General features: G+C 49.9%; 1 protein-coding gene across 8 annotated transcripts in view; it reads right to left on the reverse strand.

Annotated features, from left to right (window-relative positions):
• The window catches only part of LOC127574546 (zinc finger protein 521), a 491,122-nt gene that overhangs the window by 42,955 nt on the left and 421,753 nt on the right, over window positions 1-26,414 (reverse strand). For all 8 annotated transcript variants that reach the window (XM_052023609.1, XM_052023605.1, XM_052023603.1 and 5 more), the window contains one exon: window positions 20,476-20,591. In XM_052023609.1, the coding sequence (XP_051879569.1) occupies window positions 20,476-20,591 (116 nt within the window). The remainder of the gene's footprint in view (window positions 1-20,475; window positions 20,592-26,414) is intronic.

Raw genomic sequence — 26,414 nt, forward strand, 5'->3', positions numbered from 1 at the left:
TAGAAAGATGATGGAATTGAGGGCTCTGGGGAACTGGCATAGACGAGGATATAAGGAGAGGTTGGACAAACTTGAGCAACACACAAAATTGCTGGAGGAACTCAGCAGGTCAGGCAGCATCTATGGAGGGAAATAAATGGTTGATGTTTCAGGTAGAAACTCTTCATCAGGTCCTAATGAAGGGTCTCGACCCGAAACGTTGACTGTCCATTTCCCTCCATAGATGCTGCCCGACCCACTGAGTTCCTCCAGCATTTTATGTGTGTTGCTCCAGATTCCAGCATCTGCAGAATCTCGTGTCTCTGTTGGACAAACTTGGGTTGTTTTCTCTGGAGCGTTGGAGGCTGAGGGGAGGCCTGATAGAGGTTTATAAAATTATGAGAGGCATAGATAGGGTAGACAGTCAGAATCTTTTTTCCGAGGTAGAAATGTCAAATACTAGAAGGTATAGCTTTAAGGGTGAGAGGGGGAAAGTTTAAAGGAGATGTGCGGGGCAAGTTTTTTACACAGAGAGTGGTGGGTGCCTGGAACGGGCTGCCAGGGGCGGTGGTGGAGGCAGATATGATAGGAACATGTAAAAGGCATTCAGACAGGCAACATGAACAGGCAGGGATGGAGGGATATGGATCATGTGCAGGCAGATGGGATTCGTTTAATTCGGCATCATGGTCAGTGTAGACACGATGGGCCGAAGGGCCTGTTCCTGTGCTGTACTGTTCTAGTTTCCGTGAGGAGATGAGGCCTGGGGCAGATCAGACAAGATCTTGTTGAGTGGCAGGGCAGGCTTGAGGGGCCAAGTAGCCTACTCCTCCTATTTTTTTGTGTTTGTCATGACTGGCTCTAAACCCTGGGACTCCCTCCCCAACAGCACCGTGGGAGCACCTCCACCAGAAGGACTGCTGCGGTTCGAGGGGGTGGCTCATCCCCACCTTCTCAGGGGTAACTAGGGATGGAATAATAACTGCTGGTCTTGCCAGTGATGCCCAGATGCTTAAAAATGAGCAAATCAAAACAAAAATCTGATCTCACAACCTCCTGAATCAGAAGCAAGAATCCTGCCTCCCAAACTCAGTCTTGGAAAGGTGAGGTACAGTTGGGGAAGAGGGGGGGGGGGGTAACATAGCAAGAGTGATGGAATGAAGGACAGATATTGGGAAGAAAATGAAGAAAGAGAGAGAGAGAGAGAGAGAGAGAGAGAGAGAGAGAGGGAGAGAGAGAGAGAGAAAGAGAGAGGGAGAGAGAGAGAGAGAAAGAGAGAGAGAGAGAGAGGGAGAGAGAGAGAGAGAGAGAAAGAGAGAGAGAGGGAGAGAGAGAGAGGGAGAGAGAGAGAGAGAGGGAGAGAGAGAGAGAGAGAGAGAGAGAGAGAGAGAGAGAGAGGGAGAGAGAGAGAGAGTGACAGAACAGGAGAGATTGAGAGAAGGTGAAACTGAAAGAGATATTGTGTACGTAAGAAAGAGCGATTGAGTGAGAGCCACCACCATCGGAGACCAAGAGAGAAAAAGAGAGAATAAATGTGAGAGGAGGACAACAGAAGAGGAAAAGAGGGTGTGAGAAAGTGAGAGAATGTGGAGGGAGGGAGAGAGAGAGGTAGAGGGAGAGAGAGAGTGTGTGTGAGAGAGCGGGAGGGAGAGATGGAAAGAGCGAGGGGGAGAGAGAGATTGTACAGTTTTACGGCTCTGCTATATTCCAGCATGCTGTGTTGTAATAACAGACTGCAGAGGTTTGACATTGCTGGAAAGACATTAATATATGTGCTGCTCAGCCTCTGAAGACTTCCTTCAGAGCTGCCATTTGACATCACTCGGAAAAGCCTACAGGGGAAGCTGTGATGGTTTCGATGCAGCCATCAGGCAGAGAATGGGGTAATCAAAGAATCCAATGGAGGCTGATTGGGAGATGGTTCCTGCTCCTCTCCTCCTCTCCGAAATATGCTGCATAAAATACAGAACTCAAAAACGGCCCATAAATCACAACTTCACTAAGCGTGACTGGTGCAAAGTACACTCCGTTCAGGAACAGAGCAAATTGACTGTGAGTCTGGCTTCTGATTCCTGCTAACTGTGGGAGCTCTCTCCTGAGATTAGGGATCTTTCCTCCAGCGCAGAACTTGCACAACTAATTCCCTGCGGGCTGCTGGAATTGCGATGGCTCCACAGAGCGCGGAAGTCTTCAGCCAGTCTGTGAGGAGGCCGTTTGGCCCATTGTGCCTGTTCTGGTTCTCCTGAAAGACTAAGCCAATACGCGCTGTGCTGTGGCTGTTTGAGGAGCCTTGCAAGTCCCTCCTAATGTGGTGCTGGGCCCAGACCGGTACCTTCAAGATTGGACAAAAATAGGCCAGGCTCTGCGGCACATCAAGTTTTGATGATGCAGGATAAAAGCGACCCTTCAATGAGCAGAGGGGTGAGGTCCCCCGGACAAGGTCAAATCCCCGCAAGCACTGGGGACAACCATCCTCTCCCAACCTATCTCTCGCTCTCTCTCACACATTCTCTCTTCATCTCTTTCTCACCGTCTCTCCCTCTCGCCCCCCTTTCCCCTCTCTCTCTCCCTCTCTTTCTCCATCTCTATTTCTCACCATCTCTCCCTCTCTCCCTGTCTCTTCCCCTCTCTCTCTTTCTCACCAGCTCTCTCTCTCTCTCTGTCTCTCACTATCTCTCTCTCTCTCTCTCCCTCTCTGTCTCTCTCTCCCTCTCTTTCTCACACTTGCTCACACTCTCTCTCCTTATAGTTCCACAAGGATGAAGTACAAGATAAGGGAAGGTGTTTCTGGGGCAGAGGGGCGTTGGCAGAGACGATGGAGTGAAGGTGGTGGGCAGGAGAGGGAGGGGAGAATATCTATGTAAGAGTAAAGGGGTCATGTATCCCACATACACAGCGGCTCTACTGGTCCGAGGGAGTGGATGAGAACAGGCTAACTCCCTCAGAGGGTTGTCACAGGGCGGATAGGCCAAACGGTATTGTCCTATGGTGCATTCCTCTCGGTTGGGTGGGGTGTGAGGATATGGTTGGTTCGGAACAAGGGCTCAGATGTCAGCTGGTGAACACACCACTGTCCGGGAGCAACAAGCTCTGGAGTAACTCAGCGGGTCGAGCAGCATCTGTGGAGGCAGAGGGAATGGTCAACGTTTCGGGTTGAGATCCTGCGTCAGGACTGAGAGTGGAACCAGTATAAAGAGGTGAGAGGGAGGGGAGAGGCAGGGGCTGGTAGGTGATGGGTGGAACCTGGTGAGGAGGGAGATGAGGGTGGTCAGTACATGGAACGAGCTGCCAGAGGAAGTGGGTGAGGCAGGTACATTAACAACATTTAAGAGGAACTTGGACAGGTACATGATAGGATAGGTTCAGAGGGATACAGGCCACACGTAGGCAAATGGGATTTGCTTAGATGGGAATCATGACAACAACCTTTCCCTCAATGTCAGAGAAGCAAAAGAGGTGGTTCTTGACTTCAGGAAAGGGGGCGGTGTACATGCTCCTGTCTACATCATTGATGCTGAGGTCGAGAGGGTCGAGAGCTTCAAGTTCTTCGGAGTGAACGTCATCAATAGCCTGTCCTGGTCCAACCACATAGATGCCACAGCCAAGAAAGCTCACCAGTGCTTCTACTTCCGCAGGAAGCTAAAGAAATTTGGCATGTCCCTTTCGACCCTCAGCAATTCATCACGGCTTGGTACGGCAACTGCTCTGTCTGTGACTCCAAGAATCTTCAGAGAGTTGTGGACACAGCTCAGCACATCACGGAAATCAGCCTCCCCTCCATGGACTGTCTACACTTCTCGCTGCCTCGGTAAAGCAGCCAGCATAATCAAAGACCCCAGCCACCCCAGGCATTCTCTCTTCTCCCCCCTCCCATCGGGCAGAAGATACAAAAGCCTGAAAGCACGTACCACCAAGCTCAGGAACAGTTTCTATCCTGCTGTTAAAAGACTATTGAATGGTTCCCTAGTACGATAAGATGGACTCTTGACCTCACAATCTACCTTGTTATGACCTTGCACCTTATTGTCTGCCTGCACTGCACTTTCTCTGTAACACTTTATTTTGCATTCTGTCACTGTTTTTACCCTGTACTACCTCAATGCACGGTGTAATGAATTGATCTGTATGAACTGTATGCAAAACACTCAGTACATGTGACAATAATAAACCAATTTCAATTCCAATCTTGGTCGGCATGGACCAGTTGGGCCGAAGGGCCTGTTTCCATGCTGTGTGACTCTCTGACTCTGTCAGACGAGGAGGGTGAAGGTGGAGACTGAGGCTGGAAGGTGATAGGTAGAACCAGATAAGGGAGGGAAGATGGGAAGATGGAGTCACATGGGGGAGGGGATGGGAAAGATAGGCCAAGGGAGAAGATGCCCAGGTGGATTGTGTGTGGGTGACGGGTAGATGGACCCAGGTGAGGGTGGGTGATGTGTTTAGCTAATGGGGTGAGGGGAGGGGAAGATGTGGGAATGAGAACCTGGGTGGATTAGTAGGAGAGAAAAAGGAACACTGGGCGAGTGGGTTATCTGAAATTGGAAAATTCAATATTCCTACCATTGGGTTATAGACTGCCCAAGTGCTGCTCGACCCGCTGAGTTCCTCCAGCAGATTGTGTGTTGCTCCAGATTCCAGTATCTGCGGTCTCGTGTGTCTCCACCCTCCTGGCCCACTACACCCCCGACCCCCACCACCCTTCCACCCTCCAGAAGCTCCAGTTCCAACCCCCCAAAACCCAAACGGCCACACCCCAACTCTGGGCCACCCATCAAGCTCACTAACCCTTACCGTCCTCGACAGCCACACTTTGGCCCTTCCAGGTCGACAGGTATACGTCCACATTCAACCAATCAAGAGTTAGTGGCCGCGTAAACATCCTGTGTGACTTTAAGGCTTGTAAATCAGTTGTTGGAATAGCATGGCACAGAAGGAGGCTATTTGGCCCATCATCTCTGGGCTGGCTCTTTGAAAGAGCATCCCAAATAATTCCACCCTCCCCCCTGCAAATTTTCCCCTTCAAGTAGTTCCTGCTGACTTTGCTCTTCCTCAGCTCACCGGGGGCACAAGTGCCTTCTCACCTTCGCTTTGAACATAGAACGGGGTAGAAATGTCACACACCAGGGGACATGCTTCTAAGGTTAGAGAGGGGAGGACACGTGAGGGGCAGGTTTTTTACGCAGAGTGGTGGGTGCTTGGAATGGGTCACCACGGGTAGTAGTGGAGGCAGGCAGCTTGGTGAAGTTTAAGAGGCTTTGAGGCAGACACATGAATATGAAGGGAATGGGGGGATGTGGATGATACACAGGAGGGGGGCATTTAGTATAAACTGGCGTCAAAATGGGCACCACATTATGGGCTGAATGGTTCTAGAACAGTACAGCACAGGAACAGGCCCTTCAGCCCACAGCTTCTGTGCCGACCATGATGCCAATCTAACCAACCCCATCTGCCTGCACACAATCCATATCCCTCCACTCCCTGCCTGTAGATGGGTCTGTCTAAATGCCCCTTAAACACCACCACCCCTGGCAGCCCGTTCCAGGCGCCCACCGCTCTCCGTGTAAAAAACTTGCCCCTCACATCTCCTTTAAATTTTCCCCCCCTCACCTTAAATCTACACCCTCGAATATTTAGAATCATAGTCAGAGAAACGGGCCCTTTGGCCCAATCGGTCCATGCCAGCCAAGATTCCCATCTAAGCCAGTCCCATTTGCCTGTGTATGGCCCATATCCCTCTGAACCTTTCCTATCCATGCACCTGTCTAAATGTCTTTTCAACGTTGTTACTGTACCTGCCTCGACCACTTCCTCTGGCAGCTCATTTGCCTTTTCTGCCTGTCATAACAACTCGGCAAAACATTTCACGTGAGTGTTATCTAACAAAACTCGCCACCGGCCACACGCTGAGCAAGAACTCTGTACGTGCGGGAAGTTTTGTTAAGGGGAAAGGAGGTCAGAGGTTGCAGGAGAGAATTCTTGACCTTGGGAGGTTATAATCTCTCTGCTGTGCTGCAACTGATACACTCCTTGGATACCGACTTGCACATATTGACACAGAAGGAGGACATTCAGCCCATCAGGTCCATTCTGGTTCTCAGTGCAATCCCATTCCCCCTCTCCTCTCCGTCTACCTCTGCAACACGTCTCTCCCACATGTCCACCAACATCCTCCTGATCCACCTGCCGCCCACCTCCACCGGGTATAACCTACACGAGCCAATTCCGCTTCTGGGATGTGGGAGGAAACCGGAGCACCTGGGGGAAACCCATGAGGTCACAGGGAGAATGTGTAAACTCCACCCAGAAAGCACCCGAGGTCAGGATCGAACCCGGGTCTCTGGAGCTGCGAGGCAGCAATTCTTCCAGCTGAGCCACTGAGCCATCCAGGAATAGACCATCCAGGATAAAAACTAAATTAAGAGACCTCAGGAGAGCCACCGTGTGAGGCAATATAAGGCATCAGTAGGCAGGTTCCTAGAGACTGCATCTCCAATGCAGCCTTAGTGACACCAGAAAATAAATCCATTCATCACATTGTTGTGTGTGGGAGCTTACTGTGCACAAATTGGCTGCTGCACAATTATACTTCAAAATGGCCGTGAAGTGTTAAGGAAATGGAGTGATTTCTAGCCTTAACCTGGATTACAGGGATCAATAGATTTCTGGATATTGAGGGAATACAGGGACATGGGGTGAGTGCGGGGGAGTGGTGCTGAGTTAGATTAGATGATGCTGTTGTGCAATGACTCTTTGCAAGTTGCTCTCAGCAGACCTATTCATTCACTATCGAAAGCATACTTTCTGGATGCATCACGGCTTGGTGTGGCAACTGCTCTGTCTGAGACTGCAAGAAATTGCAGAGAGCTGTGGGCACAGCCCAGTCCATCACGCAAATCAACCTCCCCTTCACTGAGTCCGTCTACACTCCCCACTGCCTCGGGAAAGCAGCCAACATAATCAAGGACCCCTCCCGCTCTGGTCATTCTCTCTCCTCTCCTCTCCTCCTGGGCAGAAGATACAAAAGCTTGAGAACATGTACCACCAGGCTCAAAGACAGCTTCTGTCCCACTGTTACCAGACTCTTGAACCAACCTCTCATGCGCTAAAGATAAAGTCTAGATCTCCCAATCGACCCTATTACAAAGTTAATGGCAGGACTCTGGGCAGTGTGGAGGAGCAGAGGGATCTGGGGGTTCATATCCACAGATCACTGAAAGTTGCGTCTCAGGTGGATAGTGTAGTTAAGAAAGCTTATGGGACGTTAGCATTCATAAATCATGGGATTGAATTTAAGAGCCGCGAGGTGATGATGAGGCTCTACAAAACTCTGGTTAGACCACACTTAGAGTACTGTGTCCAGTTCTGGTTGCCTCATTATAGGAAGGATGTGGAAGCGTTGGAAAAGGTGCAGAGGAGATTTACCAGGATGCTGCCTGGTTTGGAGAGTATGCATTATGAGGAGAGGCTACGGGAGCTAGGGCTTTACTCTTTGGAGAGGAGGAGGATGAGAGGAGACATGATAGAGGTGTACAAAATACTAAGAGGAATAGATAGAGTGGACAGCCAGCGCCTCTTTCCCGGGGCACCAATGCTCAATACAAGAGGGCATGGCTTTAAGGTAATGGGTGGGAAGTTCAAGGGAGATATCAGAGGGAGGTTTTTTACTCAGAGAGTGGTTGGTGCATGGAATGCGCTGCTTGGGGCAGTGGTGGAGGCAGGTACATTGGTCAAGTTCAAGAGATTGCTAGATAAGCATATGGAGGAATTTAAAATAGGGGGATATGTGGGAGGAAGGGGCTAGATAGTCAAGTGAGTTTTAAAGGTCGGCACAACGTTGTGGGTTGAAGGGCCTGTATTGTGCTGTACTGTTTTATGATTCTATGATTATGACCTTGCACCTTATTGTCTGCCTGCACCGCACTGTCTCTTTAACTGTAACACTATATTCTGCATTCTGTTACTGTTTTCCCTTTGTACTACCTCGATATACTTATGTATGGAATGATCTGTCCGGATGGCATGCAAACAAAAGGTTTTCACTGTCTCTCGGTACACGTGACAATAATAAACCAATTACCATGATCATTGAATGAGGGAGCAGATGATGGAGTTGAATGGCCCACTCCTGCCTCTATTTCTTCTGTTGTTTGCGTGTTCTGGGTGTCTCTTTTACCCAGATAAGCTGAGCTAACCAGTCAAATTCAAGTTTATTGTCATCTGCACAAGTCCGTGTGTGCACGGGTGCAATGAAAAAATTACCTGCAGCAGCATCACAGGCACAGAGCATCAGATAAGCAGCATTCACAAGAAAAACATAAATTATACGCAAATTTTACAAGAAAGAACACAATTAGAACAAAATAAAAGTCCATTTTAAAGCAAAGTGATCAGTGGTCAGAGTGTGGCTGAACTGCAGTGATTGGGGTTTTGCCAGCGGAACCCAATGCTCAAGGTCAGAACTGCAGCAAGAAGCAGGGTTTATGGTTCCTATTAACTTCTGCCCCCAGCGTTTATCAGAGAAGTAGAACTACACAGTGCAATTTTGCTAAGCCATGTAATGAAGCTCATCACACTGATGGGATACTGAAGTACCGACAGTAAATTATGCACAAACACAGGAATGTTATTCTTCCTTCCAAACTCTGCTTAAAAACTTTTGAATTTAGTGCTAACTTGTCCGCTCAGCTTTGAGCTAATTGTTGGGCTAGACTGACCTTGAATCTCCCGCGATCACAAACGCACACTGATGGAAAGGACGGGGCTGTTCAACCCTTCTCACCCGCTCTACCATGTTATGAGAACGCGGCCAATCTCAGCACAGGCCCAAAATCAAAATGCCGCAGGTGCTGTAAATCTTAGATAAAAACAGAGAATGTTGGGTGCAGAGGAGATTTGCCAGGATGCTGCCTGGATTGGAGATCATGTTTTTTGAGGATAGGCTGAGTGAGTTAGAGCTTTTCTCTTTGGAGAGAAGGAGAATGAGAGGTGACTTGATAGAGGGGTACAAGATGATAAGAGGCATAGATCAAGTGGACAGTCAGAGACTTTTTCCCAGGGAGTTAATAGCAAACCCGAGAGGACATAATTTTAAGGTAATTGGAGGAAGGTATAAGGGGGATGTCAGAGGTAAGTTTTTTACACAGAGAGTGGTGGGTGCGTGGAACGCACTGCCGGCAGAGGTTGTGGGGGCAGATACATTAGGGACATTTAAGAGACTCTCAGATAGACACATGAATGATAGAGAAATGGGGGGGCTATGTGGGAGAGAAGGGTCAGATAGATCTTAAAGCAGGATAAATTGTCAGTACAATATCATGGGCCGAAGGGCCTGTACTATGCTGTAATGTTCCATGTTCTATGTTATACTCAGCAGGTCAGGCAGCATCTGTCGAGGGAGCACAGAGTCAACACTTTCAGGTGGAAGGGCATTCATTGCTTCTGCTGCAGCTTCTTCCACTGAACACCAGCCTGTCTCTCACCACCTGACCTACAGCCACTGGGACCGCACAGGGTAGGGGCAATAGGACAGAGAAATGTGCACAGGGAGCACACCAATGTCTCTACTTCCTCAGGCTAAAGAAATTCAACATGTCCCATTTGACCCCTCACCAACTTTTATCGATGAACCACAGAAAGCATCCTATCCGGATACATCACGGCTTGGTACGGCAACTGCTTTGCCCGGGACCGCAAGAAACTGCAGAGAGTTGTGGACACAGCTCAGCACATCACGGAAACCAGCCTCCCCTCCGTGGACTCTGTCTACACTTCTCGCTGCCTCGGTAAAGCAGCCAGTATAAAGACCCCAGCCACCCCGGACATTCTCTCTTCTCCCATCGGGCAGAAGATAGAAAAGGCTGAAAGCACGTACCACCAGGCTCAAGGACAGCTTCTCTCCCGCTGTTATAAGACTATTGAATGGTCCTCCAGTACAATCCAGCAGCCCTGGTTCGATCCTTACCTCCGGTGCTGTCTGTGTGGAGTTTACACATTCTCCCTGTAACTAGGTAGGTTCCTCCCACCACCAGGTGCTCCGGTTTCCTCCCACATCCCAAAGGCGTGCAGGTCGGTGGGTTAATTGGCCACTGTAAATTGTCCCTAGCCTGTGGGTGAAGGGTTGAATCTGGGAGGAATTGATGGGAATGTCGGGAGAATAAGTTGTAGGGGTGGCAGGAAATAAGGAGGGGGGATGGGACTGATGGGATTGCTCTGCTGGGAGCCAGCATGGACCCAAGGGCTGAAGGGCCTCATTGTGTGTTGTAGTCAGTAATACCCGTCCAACCTCATCACACTACCCAGCCTGACACCCACCCCACCACTGGCACCATGGAACCTGCTTCAGAGACATTAACATCAGTTTCCATAAAACAGTGGCAGAAAAAGTCAATAGAGTCAGAGTCATAGAGTCACACAGCATGGAAACAGGCCCTTTGGCCCAACTCATCCATGCCAACCCAGCTAAGCTGTCCCACTTACCTGTGTTTGGCCCATATCCCCCTAAACCTTTCCTGTCCATGTACTTGTCCAACTGTCTTTTAACTGTTGTATCTGAACCCACCTCAACCACTTCCTCTGGCAGCTTGTTCCATACACCCACCACCCCCTGTGTGAAAAAGTTGCCCCTCAGGTCCCTTCTAAATCTTTCCCCTCTCACCTTAAACCTGTGCCCTCTAGTTTTTCATTCCCCATCCCTGGGAAAAATCTCGCAAAGTAAGAATTTATAAATGTAGTAAATTTAACACAGGCACAAAGGATGTGAAAATTTAATTTTGATCTTCCTTAATAATGTACTAGAATGATCTTTGTTGTAGTTTTTGATTCTAATTTTGTTCTTTCATGTACAATTCTTGTATAATCTATGTTTAATTCATGTTTTTCTTCTGAATGTTGTGCCTCTGATGCTCTGTGCCTGTGATGCTGCTGCAAGTAAGTTTTCCATTGCACCTGTGCACACATGGACTTGTGCAGATGGCAGTAAATTCGACTTGACTTGAAGCAGCTTGGGAAGGTTTCTGCCACATCGATCCCTCCAAGCAGATGGAAACAGCAGCTAAAGCATCACTCCCAGCGCCTCTACTTCCTAGGAGGCTAAAGGCATTCTAGGAGCTTTCCTAGGAGGCTAGGAGGGCATGTCCCCTTTGACCCTCACCAATTTTTATAGATGCATCCTATCCAGGGCATCACAGCTTGGTACGGCAACTGCTCTGCCTGTGACTCCAAGAAACTGCAGAGAGTTGTGAACACAGCTCAGCACATCATGGAAACCAGCCTCCCCTTCATGGACTCTACCTATGCTTCCCGCTGCCTTGGTAAAGCAGCCAACGTAATCAAAGACCCCACCCACCCCGGACATTCTCTTTTCTCCCCCCTCCCATTGGGCAGAAGATACAAAAGCCTGAAAGCACGTACCACCAGGCTCAAGGACAGCTTCTATCCCGCTGTTATAAGACTATTGAATGGTTCCCTAGTACGATAAGATGGACTCTTGACCTCACAATCTACCTTGTTATGACCTTGCGCCTTATTGTCTGCCTGCACTGCACTTTCTCTGTAACTGTGACACTTTATTCTGCATCCTGTTATTGTTTTCCCTTGTACTACCTCAATGCACTGTTGCAATGAATTGATCTGTATGAACAGTATGCGAGACAAGTTTTTCACTGTACCTCAGTACATGTGACAATAATAAACCAATTTACCACATTTTTTGCCTCTGCATTATTACATTCCTGGACCCTCGTCGATGGAACCCTGATGTTGGGTTGGTGGTGTGGGCGAAGGAGGGGAAGTAAGTCCAACAGACAGGGTCTTGGGAGTAAGGTGACGGGTCCTCAGACATCTGAGAAATGTCCTTTTCCATTGCAGAGACAGCACAGCAGCTACCCATCACAATCTCGGCCAGCGGGGGAGACATTTCACACGTAATGACAACAACGTGTGACACTCTGGTCGTCCTGTTACAGGAAGGATGTGGAGGCTTTGGAGAGCAGGCAGGAGAGGTTCACCAGGATGCTGCCTGGGTTATGAGGAGAGGTTGGACAAACTTGGGTTGTTTTTTCTGGAGCGTCAGAGGCTGAGGGGAGACCTGATGGAAATCAGGCAGCATCCTGGTGAACCTGAACCCTCTCCAAAGCCTCCATATCCTTCCTATAATGGGGCAACCAGATTCTGTTCTATTCCTATACTGTTCTTTTCTAATCCTGAGGCCCAGTGCCATCTGATCCTGAGGCCCAGTGTTGTCCGATCCTGAGGCCCAGTGCAGTCTGATCCTGAGGCCCAGTGTTGTCCGATCCTGAGGCCCAGTGCAGTCTGATCCTGAGGCCCAGTGCTGTCTGATCCTGAGGCCCAGTGTTGTCTGATCCTGAGGCCCAGTGCAGTCTGATCCTGAGGCCCAGTGTTGTCCGATCCTGAGGCCCAGTGCAGTCTGATCCTGAGGCCCAGTGTTGTCTGATCCTGAGGCCCAGTGCAGTCTGATCCTGAGGCCCAGTGTTGTCTACTCTTGGGGCCTTTTTTGTATATTTGTGAAGCCCTATATCATTGATAGCTCTGGCCTCATGTTGTCCACTTTTGAGGCCCTCTTTTCTTTATTCCTGGGGCTATATCTACTCCCGAGACCCAGTATTGTCCATTCCTGAAGATTTGTACTGTCTGTTGTGAGGCTCTAAACTGGAGCCCCTGTGCTGCCAGTTCTAAGGCCCTTTTGTCTTTATATTCAAAGCTTGGTACAGTCTATTCCCTCGTGTGGTACATTGAGTGGGACTTTCATCACGTTTGTCTGCATTGGGCTGCCGTAGTGTTGGTTTAACCAGCAGTGGAAGTCTGGAGGGAAAACCAAAATGTCCCTTCTTGTATTACTACAACACAGGCCAGCACATGGAGAGCCCGTGTGTTCTGTTCCTGCTCTGTGTTGTCTAACGTTGAGACCCTGTCCAGTCCATCTGTGTTTGCTTTTGTTATCTGTACTTGAGGCCCGTGTTCTCTATTCCACCGACCATTTTTTAAATCTTTTCCTGAGGCGCCGTTGTCCAGTCCTGAGGATCCGAGTTCTCTGATCCTCTGGCCTTGTGTTGTCCAATGATGTGTCATATGATGTCCAATCACATGCCCTGTGTTGTCCAATGATGTACCCTGTGTTGTCCAATGAGGTGCCCCGTATTGTCCAATCCTCAATGTGGAACACCAAGTGGTGCTATAGGTTTATCTGTCTTTCTTGGGCTCCTGGAGCTGGGTTTCCAGTGGGGGGGAGCCAGGGGCTGGGGAAGTGAAGATGGCTGCACCTGGTGAATGAGTCTACGTCTGTCCCTTCCCTGTGTAAGGCTATTACACCCAGGTCCTGTGTCCCTGCCCATGGTCCCATGTTATCCCTGCCCGTGGTCCCGTGTTCTCCCTGCCCATGGTCCCATGTTATCCCTGCCCGTGGTCCCGTGTTGTCCAACCCTGTGGTCCCGTGTTATCCCTGCCCGTGGTCCCGTATTGTCCAACCCTGTGGTCCTGTGTTATCCCTGCCCGTGGTCCTGTGTTGTCCAACCCTGTGGTCCTGTGTTATCCCTGCCCGTGGTCCCGTGTTGTCCAACCCTGTGGTCCTGTGTTATCCCTGCCTGTGGTCCTGTGTTGTCCAACCCTGTGGTCCTGTGTTATCCCTGCCCGTGGTCCTGTGTTGCCCAACACTGTGGCTCTCTTTTCCCTCTTCCTGCCACTGTTTAGCTGATCCACTGTGTGCCCCGCACCTGACATTCTCCATTCCTGAAGCCCCACACTGTCTAATCTTGAGGCTGAGTGTTATCTAAGCCTGACGCTGTGGGGTGTTGTCCCCAGACACTCCGTGTTGTCTCCTACACTGAGTTGTGCCGTTCAGCGTGTTTTTCCACCTCGGTGCTGGTTTACCAGCACGGGCAGTCAGGGGGAGCAGAATAAAGGTGGCTGCACACAGATGCAGCAGCTCGTGTCTCTGTCGTCCTGGATTATCATTACGACACTGAGGCCCTGTGTTATTTGTTGCTGGGCCCTGTGTTATCTGTTGCTTGGCCCTGTGTTATTTGTTGCTGGGCCCTATGTTATTTGTTGCTGGGGCCCTGTGTTATCTGTTGCCGGGGCCTGCGTTATCTGTTGCTGGGGCCCTGTGTTGTCTGTTGCTGGGCCCTGTGTTGTCTGTTGCTTGGCCCTATGTTATCTGTTGCTGGGCCCTGTGTTATCTGTTGCTGGGGCCTGTGTTATCTGTTGCTGGGGCCTGTGTTATCTGTTGCTGGGGCCCTGTGTTATCTGTTGCTGGGCCCTGTGTTATCTGTTGCTGGGCCCTGTGTTATCTGTTGCTGGGGCCTGTGTTATCTGTTGCTGGGGCCTGTGTTATCTGTTGCTGGGTCCTGTGTTATCTGTTGCTGGGGCCTGTGTTATCTGTTGCTGGGCCCTGTGTTATCTGTTGCTGGGGCCTGTGTTATCTGTTGCTGGGTCCTGTGTTATCTGTTGCTGGGCCCTGTGTTATCTGTTGCTGGGGCCTGTGTTATCTGTTGCTGGGCCCTGTGTTATCTGTTGCTGGGGCCCTGTGTTATCTGTTGCTGGGGCCCTGTGTTATCTATACTTAGAGGCACAGAAAGTAAGAATAGGCCATTCGGCCTTTCAAGCCAGCCTCACCATTCTATATGATCATTGCCAAATTCAATCCCCTTTCTCCCCTGACCCCTTTAGCCATCAGTACTATCCTTTGCTCTTGAATAAATGTAATGATTTGGCATCAATTACATCGGTTAGAGAGAGAATTCCACAGGTTCACCGCTGTCCAGGGGAAGAAATTTCTCCTCATCTCAGTTTTTGGTGGCTTACCTTAGACCCCGGACCTGGTCCTGGTCTCCCCACCATTAGGACCATCTGGTTTGCCCAGTGCCGTCAAATTTCCATGAGGTTCTCCCTCACTCGTCTAAGCTGCAGTGAATGTAGGCCTGTCTCTCTTCATGGGCCAATTTTTCAATAGGCCCAGGAACTTTCCCTCAGCAGCAAGGGCATCCCTCCTCAGGTAAGGAGATCAAAGCTGCACACATTACTCGAGGTATGATCTCACCAAAGCCCTGTCGTCAGTGCATAACCTCACATGATGCTGAATCTGTCCAAATAAGCATGGAGCTTGTCTGTATCCCCCTCAGGGCTCATCCTCCCACTGAGCTTTGATTCATCCACGATCTTGAAGATGTTCCAGTTAATTCCCTCTTCAAAATCATTGATATATATCATGAATAACTGAGCTCCCAGCACTGACCACTGTGGTCTCCCACCTGGCACTCAGAAAAGGACCTGTTTATTCCCACTCTGATGTGACAGTGTATCTTATGGTCTTATGGCATTGACACCCTGTGGTTTCTGTCCCTCAGCCCTGTATAGAATGCCCTGAGATCCTGTCTGGTCTATTCCTGTGCTGTCTAATTGTGAGGACATTCACTATCTAACCCTGCAGCTTCCTGGAATCAGGGATCAAACACCCCTGTTGGGTTCCAAACCTGGCAAGAGATCTCCACTGGATCAACGAGGTAAGAGTCATAGAGTCATGCGGCATGGAAACAGGTCCATCGCCACAACTGGTCCACGCTGAGCAAGATGCTCATCAAAGTTAGTCCCATTTGTCCACTCCCTCAATACTGTACGTCCAACGGTGTGACTCCCTCACTACCGTACATTACACAGTGTGACCCTCCCTCAGTACCGTACGTGCGACAGTGTGACCCTCCCTCAGTACTGCCCCTTTTGTTTAATAATAAACGTTTATTCGCTAAAAGCACTACAAAAGACAACCAGTGTCAATACACGACATCTAATACAGAAAAGAAGAAACTACGCAACGACATACTATGATAGAGAATGCAACTAATCCTAACGAAACACACACGCGACGCTACACCCGTTAACGCGACACTTCAAATAAGAATCGCGTTCGTACCGTCCACGACACACGCGATCCCCTGAGGGGCCCACCGAGCGTGGAACTCGGCTAGGGTGCCTGCGGAAACCGCATGCTCCCTCTCTAAACGCACCCGCGCATGCACATAAGCGCGGAAGACGGGCAGGCAGGCCGACCTGCCGGGACCCTCGGCCGCCCGCCGATGCGTCCCGTGGATGGCCAGCTCGGCCAGGCCCAGCAGGAGACCCACCAGGAGATCCGCCGCGCGCCCCTCCCCGCGCCGCACCGGGTGCCCGTAGACCAACAGCGCCGGGCTGAAGTGCAACCAGAACTTCAGCAGCAGCCCCCGCAGATACTCGAAGAGGGGCTGCAACCTCTCGCACTCCGCGTACGCGTGGTACACCGTCTCCTCCCGGCCGCAGAAGTGACGGGCGGCCGGGGTGTTGGTGAACCGGCTCAAGAATCGGTTGCACGGCATGGCCCGGTGCAACACCCTCCACCCCAGGTCCCCGATGTACAGCGGGAGGACTCCCTCAGTACTGCCCCTCCCATAGTGTGACCCTCCCTCAGTACTGCCCCTCCCACAGTGACCCTCCCTCAGTACTGTACGTCACACAGTGTGACCCTCCCTCAGTACCACCCCTCCCACAGTGTGACACTCCCTCAGTACTGTACGTCACACAGTGTGACCCTCCCTCAGTACCGTACGGGGCAGAATCAGCCTGCGTGATGTCCCCAGGCTGCGGACAGGAAGCTCACTATCCCTTGAGCCGGGAGAAAACACTGCAGCCACTGGCTCCAGCCCAACACAGCACTGTTAATCACCCTCTATAATTACACCTCAAATAACTGAGGAGAAAAGATCGGGCTTTACGAAGAAGTCTCCTGAAGTGATGGACGTCCCGTCTCTGTTTCCCGATGTGTTTGCAATTGCATTATTTCCCTGCTGCTGTTCTCTGCTCTAATCTCCCAGCCCTGAGACGTGAAAGAAGCTGTGGTCTAACGTGTCTTGATGCATCTTTTCGCCTCCCTCTGCACTCCGAGGATTGTAAATATCATTCTCTGCGGGATTACCCATCCCACGGTATGAATTATCTGGTGCTGCTACCTTCTACCTCCAGTTTGATAAATGCTACACATCACGACAATGCAAGCAGCTCCCCTCACACCCCCCCCACCCCCACGACAGCTCACTCCCCTAAAATCCAAACGCTTAAAAACAGAATTGCGGAATTGATTAGGCTGCAACGATTTCAAAAACATTCTCACAGGCACAATAACCCCTGCCAGCTTTCAGCTCGTACATCAGTGGAATGTGTTTCTGAAGGTACGTTGCCAGCTGTATCCTCAACCTTGTCCCCTCAGTAGGCTTTTGCCCCTTCCAGTCCCGACCACTCTGCCCTCATTCTGTTCCCCTCCAGCTCCAGCCTCCCGCTCATCCTTCTGGTTTTCACGGCTTCACCTTTGGCCTTTTTATTTTCATGACCTCGGAGCCGCTGGCATTTATCGACCATCCCTAACTGCTGAGAAGGTGGGGGGTGAGCCGTCTTCTCGAACTGTTGCAGTCCTCCTGGTGAAGGTGCTCCCACAGTGCTCTTAATCATGGTCATGGAGTCACAGAGTCACACAGCACAGAAACAGGCCCTTCGGCCCAACAGGTCCATGCTGACCAAGATGCCCATCTAAACTAGTCCCATTTGCCCATATTTGGCCCGTATCCCTCTGAACCTTTCTTATCCATATGCCTGTCCAAGTGCCTTTTAAATGTTGTTTTAGTCATAGAATCATCCTGCACAATAACAGGCCCTTCAGCCCATCGAGTCTGTGCCGACCATCAATCACCCATTTACACCAATCCTACACCGATCCCATTTTATTCTTCCCACATTCCCATCCACTCCCCCCAGATTACACCACCCACTGAGACACTTGGGGCAATTTCCAGTGGCCAATCACGTCTTTGGGATGTGGGAGGAAGCCGGAGCACCCGGTGGAAACCCACGCGATCACGGGGGAAAGTGCAAACTCCACACAGACAGCGCCCTAGGTCAGGATCGATCTGGGGCCACTGGAGCTGTGAGGCAGAGGCTCTACTAGTTCTGACACTGTCCCAGCCTGAGGGAGGGAGTTGCAGACTTAGTGACGATGATGGAACAGCAATATGTTTCCGAGTCAGGATGGCGTACCACTTGGAGGCTCTGAGCTCTGGAACTGCCTCCTTGGACAACACCTTTCTGGTGTCCAGCAGTACCTCCAAGGAATGAAATTCTGGAAGAGGCAGTCTGCCACTCCCTCTGACTTCACCCACACCACTGGCAACTCTGAAGAGCCAGAAGCCACCCTTCAGTGGGCTCCTCTGGGAGACCAGTGGGCCAGTTGCCAGTGAGCCAGTGGCCAGTGAGCTGCACAAGACATTGTGGAACCCTCCACGCTCTGTAAGTTCAGAGCTACAAATTCCTAGGTGTACCTATCACCAACAATTTGTCCTGGTCCAGCCACATGAACACCACGGCCAAGGAAGCTCACCAGCGCCCCTAGTTCCCCAGGAGGCTAAAGAAATTCGGCATGTCTCCGATGACCTTCACCAATTTTTACAGATGCACCATAAAAAGCATCCTATCCGGATGCATCCGGATACATCACGGCTTGGTACGGCAACTGCTCTGCCCATGACCGCAAGAAACTGCAGACAGTTGTGGACACATCCCAGCGTATCATGGAAACCAGCCTCCCCTCCATGGACTCTGTCTGCACTTCTTGCTGCCTTAGTAAAGCAGCCAACATAATCAAAGACCCCACCCACCCTGGACATTCTCTCTTCTCCCCTCTCCCATCGGGCAGAAGATACAAAAGCCTGGAAGCACGAACCAAGGACAGCTTCTATCCCGCTGTTATAAGACTATTGAACTGTCCCCTAGTATGATTAGATGGACTCTTGACCTCACAATCTACCTCGTTATGGCCTTGCACCTTATTGTCTGCCTGCACTGCACTTTCTCTGTATCTGCAACACTTTATTCTGCATTCTGTGTTTCTTTTTACTACCTCGATGTACTTATGTATGGAATGATCTGTCTGGATGGCACGCAAGCAAAACCTTTTCACTGTATCTCGTTACATGTGACAATAATAAACCAATACCACCTCTTCATGTTTCTGGTACTCAGTGCCTCTGTTGACGTGTGTGCCACTAGATCTACCAGACTAATAATCCAGAGGGCCAGACTACTAACCCAAAACCCATGAGTTCAAAACCCACCGTTGCATTAAATTCAGTTAATTAAATCACCTAGAATTTTAACAAAGGCACGTGGGGACCACAAAACTGTAAGAGAGAAATGCAGAGGTTTCGGGGTAGGGAGTCACAGAGCTCGGGACCCAGGTAGCTGAAGGCTCGGCTGCCAATGGCGGTCAATGGGAATCGGGGATGGGGAAGAGGCTGGATGGAGAAGACCCAGAGATCTTCGTGGAATGAAAGGCCGGACAACATTCCAGATGAAGGATCCCAATCCCAACTGTCGACTGTCCACTTCCCCCTCAAAGGCAAAGGCCAGGCCTGACTCCTCGTCTCCCAGAGTGTGGAGGAGATTTACGAGGATGTTGCCAGGACTCGAGGGACTGAGTTATGGAGAGAGATTGAGCAGGTTGGAGCTGTTCTTACTGGAGTGTAGGAGACTGAGAGGTGACCTTTTTGAGGTGTATAAAACCACGAGGGGCAGAGCTACAGTCAATGCGCACAGTCTTTTTCCCAGGGTTGGTGAATCAAGAACTCAAGGGTATAGGTTTAGGGTGAGAAGGGAGAGATTTAATAGGAACCTGAGGGGCAAATTTTTCACCCAGAGGGTGGTGAGTATATGGAACGAGCTGCCAGAGGAAGTGGTTGAGGCAGGTACATTAACAACGTTTAAAAGACATTTGGACAGGTACATGGATAGGAAAGGTTTAGAGTGATGTGGGCCAAATGCGGGCAAGTGGGACTAGTTTAGATGGGAATCTCAGTTGGCATGGACCAGTTGGGATGAAGGCCCTGTTTCCATGCTGTGTGACTCTATGCAGTGAGCAGGGAAAGGAGGCAGGCTCATAGCTCTCTCTGTGTGAAGGAGAGTTACTGGGGGCAATGTGCTTGCTTCCCCATTGACGACTCTCTGGAATGTCTGATGTTCGGTGCCTTTGCAGGGAACTGGTGGAGCGTACAGAGAGAATCATTTCTCTCTGGTGAGAGGACAGAACCTCACAGTCAGAAATGGGGCGCACAGGAAAGAAATTAGGAAAAGTCCTCACACAAACAATGATCGCAGAACTGAACCTATTGCCACAAAAAGCAGTGACGGTCGTTTTAAACCTGAGATCTCCAACCCAACATTAGTGAGGTGTTTTATCCAAGGTGGGTAAAAGGAGATGGTTTGAAAGTCAACATTAATCTTGTGGAAACATAATATAGGCTTGTAGGGTTGATTGAACTCTCCCATTCTTGTAACACGTCCTGGGATCTAGCAAAGACTCTGGGTCAAGTTGACCGGAGGATGGTGCTGATGCGAGAGGAGGGATGGAGGTTCCATGCCAGCACTGTCACGGGTGAAGCACAATGGAGCACAGTTAGAGGCGCTTACCTGCAACTCTGTTTGGAAGAAGAATTTCTGTGGGCACTGTGAGCAGTCGTAGATCTTGTCTTCCTGTCCGTGGGCAGAGAAGATGTGTTGCTGCAACTTGTTCGCCTGGACAAAGGCTGGAAAGACAAGAGAGGGGAAGAGGCTGATGGATCCGGAGGAGAGGATGTGTTCACATAAAGTGCACACGGGAATACACGCGCGCACACACACACACACACACACACACACACACACACACACACACACACACACACACACACACACACACACACACACACACACACACCCACTCACACACACACATACACACAGACACACACACACTCACACACACTCACACACACTCACACTCACACACACACACACTCACACACACTCACACACATACACACACACCCACACACACACACAAACACACACCCACACACACACTCACACACACACAAACACACACCCACACACAGACACACACACACTCACACTCACACACATACACACACACACACACACTCACACACACACACTCACACACAGACACACACACACTCACATACATACATAGACACACACACATGCTCACACATATATGCTCACACACACACAGACACACAAAGCACACACAGACACACATAAACATACACACACTTGCATTCACATATAAACATACATAGACACACACACACACACACGGCGTGAAAAGGTGGAGACTAAGGCGAGGTTCTGTTAAGTTCTCTCTCTCTACTATTGCACAAGGTAGAGCAGTGGGGATGACACCCAGTGCAGTGGTGTGCTCCTCTTGCATAACAATAGGAAGTCAGAGAGACTTCCAGTGTCCCTGATGACTGCACCTGAGGGAAGTGCATCCAGCTGCAGCTCCTTACTGATCGTGTTAGGGAACTGGAGCTGGAGCTGGAGCTGGATGACCTTCGGATAATTCAGGAGACTGAGGGGTTGATAGACAGGAGAGTTACAGGGAGAAGTCACACCTAAGTTGCAGGAGGCAGCTAGCTGAGTGACTGTCACGAGTGGGAAAGAGAGTAGGCAGTCAGTGCAGGGTACCCCTGTGGCCATTTCCCCTCAATAACAAGTATATTGTTTTAGATACTGTTGGGGAGGACGACCTACCAGGGAAAAGCCACAGCAGTCAGGTCTTGGGTAGTCTGGCTCTTTGGCTCAGAAGGGAAGGGGGGAGAAGAGGCAAGTGGTGGTGATAGGGATTCATTGGTTAGGGGAGCAGACAGGAGGTTCTGTGGACAAGAACGAGACTCTCAGATGGTATGTTGCCTCCCAGGTGCCAGGGTCAGAGATGTCTCGGATCGAGTCCATAGCATTCTTTAGAGGGAGGGGGAGCAGCCAGAGGTCGTAGCACACGTTGGTACCAGTGACAGAGGCAGGAAGGGTGCTGAGGTCCTGCAAAGTGAGTTCAGGGAGCTAGGTTAAAAGACAGGACCTCCAGGGTGGTGATCTCAGGATTGATACCTGTACCACGTGCTAGTGAGGCAAGACATAGGAAGATGGTGCAGTTTAACACATGGCTCAGCAGATAGTGTGGGAGGCTTCAGATTTTTGGATCATTGGGCTCTCTTCCAGGGCAGGTGGGATCTGTACAAACGGGATGGTTTGCACCTGAACTGGAGGGGGACCAATATCCTTGCGGCAAGGTTTCCTAGTGCTGCTTGGGCTCGGGGGTGGGGGTTGGTTTAAACTGGAGTTGCTGGAGGGTGGGAACCAGAGTGGCAGGGCAGCAGGTGGAGAGGCTGTGGGGAAAGTAGATGTTAAGACTACAAGCAAAGATGGAAACTGAAAGGTTGAGTGTGGTGGGACTAATGTGAGTTGTGCCTATTTCAATGCAAGGACTGTTGTAGGTAAGGCAGATGAACTTACACGTGGATCCATGTGTGGAATTATGATGTTGTAGCCATCAGTGAGACTTGGTTGCAGGAGGGGCAGGACTGGCAGCTCAGTGTTCTGGGGTTGTGATGTTTTAGACATGACACAGAGAGAGGTAATAAAGGGGGAGGGGTGGCTTTACTCATCAGGGAAAATGTCACGGCAGTGCTCAGAGAGGACAAACTGGAGGGCTCGTCTACTGAGGCAACTTGGGTGGAACTGAGGAATAAGAAAGGGACGACCACTTTAATGGGACCATATTATAGACCTCCCAATAGTCAGCGGGATTTAGAGGAGCAAATTTGTAGATAGCAGACTTGCAGGAAATATAAAGTTGTGATAGTAGGTGATTTTAACTTTCCACATATTGACTGGGACTCCCATACTGTAAAAGGACTGGATGGGATCGAGTTTATCAAATGTGTACAGGAAAGTTTCCTCAATCAATATATAGAGGTCCCAACTAGAGAGAATGCAATACTGGATCTCCCCTTTGGGAACAAGACAGGGCAGTTGACAGAAGTGTTTGTAGAGGAACACTTTGGATCTAGTGATCATAATTCCATTAGTTTCAAGATAATTACGGAGAAGGATAGGACTGGTCCTAGGGTTAAGATTCTCAGCAGGAGGAAGGCCAATTTTGATGGCATCAGAAGGGATCTGGCAGGTATGGATTGGGATAGATTTTCTGGCAAAGAGATGCTTGGTAAGTGGGAGGCTTTCAGAAGTGAAATATTGAGAGTACAGAATCTGTATGTTCCTGTTAGGATAAAAGGCAAGGCTAACAGGTTTAGGGAACCTTGGTTATTGAGGGATATTGAGGCCCTGGTAAAGAAAAAGGAGGTGCATATCAGGTACAGGCAGTTAGGATCAAATGAGGCGCTTGAGGAGTATAAGAGATGCAAAAGAACACTAAAAAGAGAAATCAGGAGGGCAAAAAGAGGACAGGAGGTTGCTCAGGCAGACAAGGTGAAAGAGAATCCCAAGGGTTTCTATAGCTATATTAAGAGCAAAAGGGTAGCAAGGGACAAAATTGGTCCTCCTTAAGATCAGCGTGGTCATCTATGCGTGGAGCCGAAAGAGATGGGGGAGATTTTAAATGGATTTTTTGCATCTGCGTTTACTCGGGAGACAGACGCAGAGACTATAGAACTGAGGAACAAGAGTACTGAGCTCACGGACTGTATCCGGATTATGGAGGAGGAGGTGCTGGCTGCCTTGTAGGTGGATAAAACCCCAGGGCCTGACGAGGTGTCCCTCGGACCTTGTGGGAGGCTAGTGCAGGAATTGCAGGGGCCCTGGTGGAAATATTCAGAACGTCCTTAGCCACGGGTGAGGTGCCGGAGGACTGGAGGAGAGCTAATGTTGTTCCGTTGTTTAAGAAAGGCTCTAAGAATAAGCCAGGAAATTATAGGCCAGTGGGCCTGATGTCAGTTGTGGTAAATTGTTGGAAGGTATTCTGAGGGACAGGATATATAATTATTTGGATAGACAGGGCCTGATTAGGGATAGTCAACATGGCTTTGTGTGTGGTAGGTCATGTCTAACCAATCTAACAGAGTTTTTCAAGGAGGTTACCAGGAAGGTTGATCAAGGGAAGGCTGTGGACATTGTCTACTTGGACTTTAGCAAGGCCTTTGACAAAATCCCACATGAGATGCTGCTCCAGAAAGTTAAGTCGCTTGGCATTCAGGATGAAGTAGTCAATTGGATTCAACATTGGCTTCACGGGAGAAGCCAGAGAGTGGTAGCAGATGGTTGTCTCTCTGACTGGAGGCCTGTGACTAGTGGTGTGCCGCAGGGATTGGTGCCGGGCCCGTTGTTGTTTATCATCTATATTAATTGTTTGGATGATAATGTGGTAAACTGGATCAGCAAATTTGCAGATGACACCAAGACTGGGGGTGTAGTGGACAGCGAGGAAGGCTATCAAAGCTTGCAGAGTGATCTGGACCAGCTGCGAAAATGGGCTGAAAAATGGCAGATGGAATTTAATGCAGACACGTGTGAGGTGATGCACTTTGGGAGGACAAACCAGGGTAAGACTTACACACTCAATGGTAGGGCACTGAGGTGTGCGGTAAAACAAAGGGACCTGGGAATACAGATCCATAATTCCTTGAAAGTGTCATCACAGGTAGTTAGGGTCGTAAAGAGAGCTTTTGGCACCTTGGCCTTCATAAATCAGGGCACTGAGTACAAGAGTTGGGATGTTATGTTGAAGTTGTATAAAACGTTGGTGAGGCTGAATTTAGAGTGTTGTGTGCAGTTCTGGTCACCTACCTACAGGAAAGATATCAATAAGCTTGAAAGTGCAGAGAAAATTTACACAGTTGTTGCCGGGACTTGACCTGAGTTATAGGGAAAGGTTGAATAGGTTAGGATTTTATTGACCCTGGAGCGCAGGAGAATGAGGGGAGATCTTACTGAGGTATACAAAATTATGAGGGGTATAGATAGGGTGAATGCATGCAGGATTTTCCTCTCAGGTTGGCTGAGACTAGAACGAGAGGTCATAGGTTTAGGGTGAAAGGTGAAATATTTAAGGGGAATCTGAGGGGGAACTTCTTCACTCAGAGGGTGGTGCGAGTGTGGAACGAGCTGCCAGCGGAAGTGGTGGATGCGGGTTCAATTGTAACATATAAGAGAGGTTTGGAGAGGTAGGTGGATGGGAGGGGTTTGGAGGGATGTGGTTTGGGTGCAGGTAGATGGGACTAGGCAGAAAACCAGGTCGGCATGGACTGGACGGGCCAAAGGGCCTGTTTCAGCGCTGTAGTGCTCTATGACTCTATGACATACTTTCACAAAGACACACACATAGACACACATTCACACACACATACACACATTTACACACACAGACGTTCTCATGCAAATGCACAGACACACACTCGCTTTCACACACAAACTCACACTCGCACACACTCACATACACACTCACATACACACTCACATACACAGATGCACACACACACTCACATTCATACACACACTCTCATACATTCTTTCTCACTCAGATACTTGCGCACACACACACACACACACACACACACACACACACACAGATACACCATCCCACACACACTCTCACACACACACACACACACACACACACACACACACACACACACACACACGCGTGTGCGGTACAGTGGCACATTTAATACTGCCGCTGCCTCACAGCTCCCGTGACCCCAGATCGATCCTGACCTCCGGCGCTGTCTGTGTGGAGTTTGCACGTTCACGTTCTCCCTGTGACCGCAAGAGGGCGCAGGTTTAAGGTGAGAGGTGGAAGATTCCAAGAGGATTTAAGGGGAAAGTTTTTGCACAGAGAGTGGTTGTTATCTGGAGGCACAGGGGACATGACAGATGCTGGAAATCAGGAGCAACACACAAAGTGCTGGAGAACTCAGCAGGTCAGGCAGCATCTATGGAGGGAAACGAACAGTCGATGTTTCAGGCCGAGACCCTTCGTCAGGACTCAATGTCATTCACTGTCACTCAATGACTCAATGTCCTGATGAAGGGTCTTGACCCGAAACGTCGACTGTTCACTTCCCTCCACGGATGCTGCCTGACCCGCTGAGTTCCTCCAGCACTTTTTGCGTGTTGGGTGATATCTGGAACATGCTGCCAGGGGAGGTGGTGGGAATATGATACAATCCCTACATTTAAGAGACATTTAGATGGGCATAGAAGGATATGGTCCTATTGGGGGCAATTGGGATGAGTGTAGATGGATAAAAGGGTCAGTATAGCTGTGGTGGGCCGCAGGACTGTGCGACACAATGACCCAGACCACAGGAGCACGGACAGAGGGGGCTAGATCCTGGGGCAAGAGCAACATGAACGGCAAACACTCAGTGGCTCCACGACCGAGCAGGCACGAGGGGCCAAATGGCCTCCTTCTGCTTCCACAGATGACGTTGTGGGACCTTTCCCTGCAGTCGTCCCTGACTGGTGTCTCGGAGCACCGGTGGGGGCAGCAGAGCTGTGCTGACCTGTGGCCAACACATCGCTGGGGCTTCTCAGCAATGCCTCCCTTCAGA

The sequence above is a fragment of the Pristis pectinata genome, chromosome 9 (genome assembly GCF_009764475.1).
Source record: "Pristis pectinata isolate sPriPec2 chromosome 9, sPriPec2.1.pri, whole genome shotgun sequence".
In the NCBI taxonomy this organism is placed as follows: domain Eukaryota; kingdom Metazoa; phylum Chordata; class Chondrichthyes; order Rhinopristiformes; family Pristidae; genus Pristis; species Pristis pectinata.